We start from the raw sequence: 8016 nt of genomic DNA, 5'->3' as shown, positions 1-8016 counted from the left end.
ACAGAATGCCACCAGACTATATCCCAAGAAGGCATCGTTTCAAAAGGCAGATACATTTCAATATGTCTACCGTTTAATTTAATTATGTTTAAATTGCCTTTCGTCTCTATCAATGCTATTATTCCAAACTATGAGGTTTTGTTTGGAATATAAACATATTCTGCTGATAACTATTAGGTTTCAGAAGACAGGGGAAAGTATTTTCGCAAAATTGGCTCCGGTGTTAATCCAAGCTGTAAAGACTGATGACAGGGAATGCAGATGGGCGTAACGCACTAAAACGAAGGCGCGTCGTGTGCCATTTGGCCCTCTCTGACTTCTCCGTCGCCTAAACGATAGCCTACCCTATGACCTAGACTCCTTCATTGTTTCTTTGCGTAATATCATTTATTCACCATCATTGTTTCTCGTCGAGAGCTGAGGTTTCACATCCCTACAGCCACGCTGGAATCATCATCACAGCTGCCTTCTGATTGGACGGTCCTCCGGCAGTTACCAGGGGCGTGGAACAAAGTGAATCTGAATGGGAAACACCACATTACTTCTCTTAACGGGCACATTGACATTGGTGTGGCGGACGTATAAAACGACCACGGCTGTTAACTTGATGCAAAGACTTTGCGGTGAGATAACAGTTACGTCTGTGAAAATAGGCGGAGACGTTCGGCTGCAGATAGCCCGCTAACAGACACAGCCAGGCACCACTGAGAGAGATACCGGAGGGGCTCGGCGTCGTCGTAAGACATCTATCCCTCTGGAGATATGGATGTAAGGTTTTCTATCCCAAATTCGTAGACGTTATCGACACGGGGCTTGTTTTTAAACCGAGGACGAATTGAGCCTGAATTTGTATGTCATGCTTAGTGGTTAGCCTGTCAGTATGAGGACATGCAGATAGCGCGTTTAGGAGTCCACCTTTTGTCGTGGACTACCCGCTAACGTCGGCTCGTGGCGTGCTGCTGGCGGTAGTTTGCTCCACTTTGCCCCCGTTCTCCCCTCGTATGACCGGGTAAGTGGCATTCATCACGTTATCACTCAATTATATGATTTGTAACACGGCAGTGGAAATGTTTCCAATTGAACGAATAGGACGACTGACGTGACTCGACCGCAGATATTGACAGGTTGAGTCGTTTTCGGTCTGAATGTGGTCTTCCGCCGTTTGAGCAGAGCCTACATACATATGCTGCTGCTCTACTAATAGTGCGGGCATTTGATTGATTCCTCATTCTCACCCGTTACTTAAACTGTAAGCTATTTATGACAATCACCGTGAACCCTGGTCATGGGGCCCTTACCGGTCCACCCCACATGTCTAATAATGAACTAATTAGGCCGGCGTATTGAATAGTGATGTGCAGTATTTGTGATTCGTTTTTTTTATGTACTGCATTCTTTTGCAGCTCTTCAGTTTGGCTGAACGCGCCGTCTATGTCATCCGTCGCTGCGAAACGGGCCTTTGCTGACAAACTGCGTCACCGAGTGGGCGCTGCAGGTATTCAGCCCCGAATTGTGGTGGGAATTATACCTATGGCAAATTCCGCCCGGATACGTTACTGATAGTTTTTAAAATGGATCCCGGGGAAGATTCAAACACGGAACCCCCGCAAGGACTCAATTATCCATCCAACTCTCGGTGCGAACTCAACATAAATATGTATGAGGGCATCAGCGAAGGGAACGTCAATAACATGGACTCGTCCAAACTAGTGAGAGGGGGCAGTGACCCTAGTGCATACCCTTCCTCCAATTATCAGAGGATCGTGCATCAGAGATTCATCCGGAGAAGTCTATGGTTCTCTGACTCAGATGAGCAGGCATTTGAAGCTCCTGAATGTGACAATAAGAGCAAACTCCTAAACATAAACCTGCGCACCATAGTAGATCGAACGAGGGTGCCTAGGGCTGAAGTTCAGGAAAGTTCTAGCACTGAGAGTCAATGTGGACAAAAAGACAACAGTGCAACTGAGAGCGTCAGTGCCGATGAGGACAAGGAGAAGTGCCCAGATGCCCTGAACGTCGTCACGTGTAGCGATGGGTTGAAAGTGGCGGTCAAGGCATCCAGCGAGGAAAACGAGGAAGAGGCTGAGATGAAGGCGGTTTCCACCTCACCTGGGGGAAGATTCCTCAAATTTGACATTGAGCTGGGCAGAGGATCCTTCAAGACGGTCTACAAAGGCCTGGACACGGAGACCTGGGTGGAAGTTGCCTGGTGTGAGCTACAGGTACGATTTTATGTTTTTAAACTCTTCAAAAGCCATACTTTAGTTGTTCATCCTTATTCTGTTGGCGTGAGAAACCCGGAATTGTTTTCCCAGTGAGAAAAATGATGTGACACCTCATTGTCTCTCTCTCGCCCTCTTTAGGGCATCTAGAGAGGGTTAAAAAAGGGCCACATCGTGACAGAATAGCATCCATTTCTTAACAGGGAGCGGTCAATAGCAGAACCTCTCGCATTAATGTTGCAAAATGTTAAACACTTTATGTAGTCTGGATTATCACCAAGGGCCTCAGGTAGGAACATGTGCCTGTGTCGATGTGAACCTCAGGGTTTCTGCTGGGAAGCACAAGCAGAGTCTCTCTTGTCTTGTGTTACAGACGCATGAAAAGTGCCAGCTTATACTGTGCAGTGGTATTGACTCATTATTTCCGTCCTTCTGAGACTGTAGCAGGGATTATCTCTCTCTCCCGCTCTCCCCTCTGTTTCCCAGGAGGCTTAAGGGCACTACCGTGAGCATTACTTGCCCTCCAATTCCTCCCTCCTTATAGACAGAATGGGTTCCATCCTTTATGGACACAATAGATCAGGCTGAGTTTCAACAATTCCCTTCACACTAAAAATACCATCTATGCTAATGTTGCACGTCTGATGAAGGACTAGATGCCGTATGCTTATGTCCCAGCCTAGCAGCGTGCGTCTGCTGACTGTGAGGAGCTCCAGTTCTTTCCCCGCCTGCCTCCATCTGTGACAGGAGCTAAGCAGACAGGAAGCAGCTGATGTGAAGGGACTGCTGGGGCCACTTTGGCAGCCCCATTGACCTTAACGATTAGTTGGCCTGTGGAGTTGAAAAACATGTTTAGGCCGTAGTCCACGTGAATAAGTGTAAAAAGAGTCATGTCATGGGTTGAAGTCACTTTGTGCGTGCGTGTGTGTGTGTGTGTGTGTGTGTGTGTGTGTGGTCACAAGATGATAGTGAGCTGTTGCTGTCAGGAGTTACAGGTGTGGCTCAGGCTGGGGGGGGGGGGGGGACTATGCAATAACTGAATGATACGGGGATGACCTCAATCACTCCAATGATGTTGGGAGGATGTATTGTTTATCTCCTGTCAGTTGACTTGCTGTGACTCACAATTAGTGTGTGTGAGAAATTGTTAATTCTTTATCATTTGTTCTCCCTTAAACGGGTCACGTGATGGCCGCCTGCAAATGTTCTGACCCGACTCTCTCTTGTGTGTTTATCCCCATCTCCTGCCATCTTGTGTGCCCATCTAAGCCCGGTTTCCATCTCTTCCCAGTCTGTCACGCAGATGGCCCTTGCTCAGATAATGTTGACCTAAGAGACGGACGTGTCCGTAGTTGCTTTCCTGTTGTCTGAGTACTGCTTTATTGGTTCCTCTTACCATTGTTCAGTGGGATTGTGGATCTAAATTAGAAACTTCCTACAGGTTAGTTCCAATTGTTTACATATTCTATCTGTGTGTTCGCTCAGTAATGGTAGCACGTGGTTCACTCATTAAGACAACTTTGGACATGCTGGTGGGTCAGTTGTTCCAGCATTTTTGAGGAAGAGGTTTAATCTCTATGATCGGCACATAGGATAGGGATATCGTAACATGCCCAAACATCCAGATGATTTTAAGTGGAACATGGACTTCGGACAGAGGAAGATAGCCTGCCACCTGACTTTAATTAACAAATGATGATCTACTACTATATTTGTTCAAGCCCTTATTATATATCAAAATGGGTTTAAAATCATTAAATTCAGTTTGAAGATTTGTCATTAAAACCTAATGGACTTGCAATGGCTCATGGCATAAGAACATTCTTAAAGTTACAAGCTTAGGCTAGCAGTGGTTATTGTATCATTTGTGTATCGCTGCACCTGATAAAGAAAATGTATTTTCCATCAAAATCCCATAGACTTTAGCTCTACCATACAGTGTTACTTCGGTCACATGCATATGATGTAAGAAGCTTAAGTCTTGGCAGCGATTGCTACCTGCTTTTGTGTGTCATCTGATAGGTAGCTCAGCAGTCGTGTGTGTGTGTGTGTGTGTGTCCGTCCGTTCTCATTCAGTGTTTGAAAAGCGATGGAGATGCAGGCTCTGAGCTCAACTCCAGGTCCTCTTGGTGTGAATAATGACCTTGATGGTGAACAATGACCTTGATGGTCGTTCACAAACGTTAGGGTAGGAACTAGTGAGTTCCTTAATCAGTGAGTTCCTTAATCAGTCATTGATCGTTGACTGAAACCAAAGACATCCAGTAAAAATATTTCACCACCAGTCATCTGATCATGGTATGATTTACGTTATGGTTGTTGCGCTTTTATCCTTCATTATTAGAGGCCTGGGCTGAGTAAATCTTGCATCTTTTTATTGCCTACATTTTTTTATGTACTCTGCAAACCAATCTGTGTAAACCTTTTTGATTTGTCCACCCTGTACTCCATCTGCTGCCAAACCCTAGTTTGTTAAGTGCACGAAATTGCCCCATGCGGCAATGCCTCATGTGTTCATTAAGACTATTTATCCCATTAGGAATTTAGGACGTTCGTTTGTTTGAACTTTGACAGCCCCTTTATCCTGTGGGGGCCTCCTACTTAGACCTTGTGGTATGAAGACAAAGGTTATATTTAGTGCAGGAGCTAGGTGATCTCCACATGACTCCTCAATCTAATGTAATGGGAAGTGATTAAAAACATTGCATAGCGAAGATACGGACCGGTTTGAACTGTGAACAATTATATGGACACGGTTGACTTGATTAACAAAAACATTCAATATTGGTAATGTCATCAGAGCTTAATGGACCGCTGATGACCTAACAAATATTTTATTTTTGGTTGTTGATGCTGCTGCCGCTTTGGCCCTGTGCCCCTACACGGCAGCGGCCGATAAACCAGCGGAGAGCCTGGCCAACCCGGCCAGTTCAGCTGGGGACATCTGTGCCCCGCACGCTTGGCTGCTCCGGAAGCCTCTGTCCTAGACCTAGCTGAGCTTGAATCAGGGGAACGTGCCCTCTGACTCTCCCAGGGTTCACAGTGTTGTGCTCGGCCGATGTACACACTGGCTTCATTAGGTTTTAGTGTTTTACACGGCATTGCAAACAGTAAAAAGTACTGATTGTTATTGAATTATCCAAGCCGATGCCATGGGTATCATAGCACCACAGTTATTTAACCATACTCTCACATTTTTTATAGTGGGTATCGTCAGATCAGGCATGGATGTTTATTTCTCGGCCAGGAAATAGGAGTGGTTGCAAGGTCTTTGCCAGCTGTCACGTCGTCTAGTAGTAAAGCAGACCTCCAGAGTAAGATTATAACAAAACACCTTTTCTACTGACTCAGAGATGAGGCGGCACATGCATTTGAAAAGCATGCTCAAGTCATCCTCATGCCAATTCTGGGTAGCTTGTACTCGGTAGCTTTCTGATGCTAATTCTTAGTTTGGTGTCTTCTTTTCTAGACAGCCAGATTTGACTGTCAAATCAATAATGACAATTAGCAGGGTGTGCCATCCCTATCAATCATGTGGTATTCAAACAAAACTTTATCGGAAGAATCCCATAGGGAAGGAGCAAAGACCATTCACTTTTGTTGATCGTGCTGGACAATTAGTTGTCTAAGGCAGCCTGTGCAAACCTAATAAGACCCGGGCAGCTCTCTGAAAAATGTTAAAAGAACTGGTCGCAGTAGTGCGACCAGTTCACCTTGGCAATTTGAACCTCAGAGGCCCAACTTCTTCTTTAGCCCTCCCCTCATACTGGTCAGTAGAGATCAAGCCCATGCATTGGAGAGCACACTGTGTAAATCAAATATATCATAGAAATATGAATATATTAAACAAATCTGTCCAAACTAATTGTCATTTAAGCATTTTTGGTGCGAGCTGCTCCCTTCTCTCGTTTTCTATGTTGTGCAGTTCGCCCTCGCCCATGTCTCTTGCTTTCTTGTCTCTCTCGCTCTTGCTCTTTTTCCCTGCCTTAGACGCACAGGTTTTTAATCATTTAGAACATGACCCAGCAGTAGTCTGGGTCATTACATAAGCAGTATTACACTGCTTGAAGGAAGAAAGCCTTTAATCACACATTTTCTTTGCTTTATCCTCGTTGGTTGAAGGCGTTGTTTGTTTGCCAGCCTTAACCATGTTCATTAGTGACGTGAGTGGGCTTTATCTCGGCACTGGGGCCGAAAAAGTCCATGTCCCGTCCATCCTTGTGCACTTACTCCTGTATTTGACCCTGCAGCAACATGTGTGCGATTTACCATGAGGTAAATATGGTTACATTTAGTGCAGTGAGTGCATTGGTCAGCTTTGTCTTGGATATGTGTCGGGGTGGGGCTCTCCATTACTCTGCACTTATCTCATACCCCTTTCTCACCCCCCATTTGACAGCCATACTTGTCATGCTGCACTAATGCATTTTGACTCTTATTTAGCTGTTGTTCTCCTTAATAAGGCAGATGTCGGTGAGATTTGCACATCCCGCTTTCTCACACTCCCTACTGTTACTACTTCCCTGCAGCCACCAATGCGCTTGGTTTAGGCGGCTCACTTGGTCCTCTCCCGAACAGCAAGGTAACAGCCTGGCTGGGGCAGCTGCCTGCCAAGTCTACCCACGGTTCATGAGGGATGGAACACAATGCGGCTAGCGGCTGTGTGCTTGATTATAACTCTGCATTATCCTGGCTAAGTGGAACTGCAGCATTCTCCACTTCAAAGGGATTGGTTGGCTGTGGTTTCTATCTTGAAATAGGAGATGAGCAAAGTAGGTGGTGTCATCCTTTTATAAGTGGAACCACTTTTTTAATGCTGGTGTGGCCACCTGTCATGTGTCAGCCATTCATACAACACCAGTGTATGATTTAAAGATTTGGCTACATTTGCATCTCTGCTTTTTAAAAGAGTCTTGAGAAGCTAGATCTAAATCTATTGTGTTCCTTGCACTTTATTACTGGCGGAGAATTGGGCACCCGTAGTATACATTTTACTTTCCCCCTCTGAATGTATCCATTAATCCATGGTAAATGCTCCATTGGTTGCAGTCTGTTGGCGTACTTAATGAAGAATGCATAAAAGATCTGCATGACAACACAAATGCAAGATTCCATCCAGGTGAAGGATTTTACCACGGAAATTACCACACAAGGATGTGATTCAACATTTGTACTTAATATCTGTAATGCAGGGAGGAAATCTGATTCACATTTATTTAGATTTTTGGGACATGGCGCTGACTCATGTAGGTTGAAGTAAGATTCAAAGATTGCAAGGACTTTTTAAGGTCTTAAGCTCTGCTCCTTGACCTTAGCGTCTGTATCTGAACAATTTAACATGTTTTTACCTTGACCCTGCTAATAACTATATATTCTGCATAAGTCTACTGGCTATACTGTTGAGTTGATTAATCACACCAACTTGGAATGGAAATGATTTAAGATGACGTGGGGGTGATCACTTCAGTTGTGTTCATCTCTTTTAATATTTTTTTTGTGCAGGCTGATATGCTTGTGGTTCCATACAGTGAATAAATCCTGAAGTCACACATTCCCAGCGTTTATGGCTCCATCAGTACATTTCCCATTCTGGAGGGAACTATCCATCTTTGTGTGTTTGAGATTGCCGCAGACAGTCAGCGGCCCAGTATCAGCAATATGTCACTTTGATGGATGCGCCAAACGGATGACCCGCCCCAATCTTCTCTCCCCCACAGCCAGACCCCCGTCATAGGGCTGGGGGATTCTATTAGTGGGCAACTCAAGTGTAAACAATCATGCCCTACTGTAG

General features: G+C 45.0%; 1 protein-coding gene across 4 annotated transcripts in view; it reads left to right on the top strand.

Annotated features, from left to right (window-relative positions):
- The first annotated feature begins 569 nt into the window (after positions 1–569).
- LOC307079319 (serine/threonine-protein kinase WNK2) overlaps positions 570–8016 on the top strand; it is a 33491-nt gene continuing 26044 nt past the window's right edge. For all 4 annotated transcript variants that reach the window (XM_079741576.1, XM_079741575.1, XM_079741574.1 and 1 more), the window contains exons 1-2: positions 570–1009; positions 1404–2225. In XM_079741576.1, coding sequence (XP_079597702.1) covers positions 1572–2225 — 654 coding nt within the window. In that variant the 5' untranslated portion in view covers positions 570–1009; positions 1404–1571. The remainder of the gene's footprint in view (positions 1010–1403; positions 2226–8016) is intronic.

This window comes from Pollachius pollachius (assembly GCF_949987615.1).
Source record: "Pollachius pollachius genome assembly, chromosome: 8".
NCBI classification, from domain to species: Eukaryota; Metazoa; Chordata; class Actinopteri; order Gadiformes; family Gadidae; genus Pollachius; species Pollachius pollachius.
Note: the sequence above shows the minus strand (reverse complement) of the source record. Positions and strands in the feature narration are given on the sequence as shown.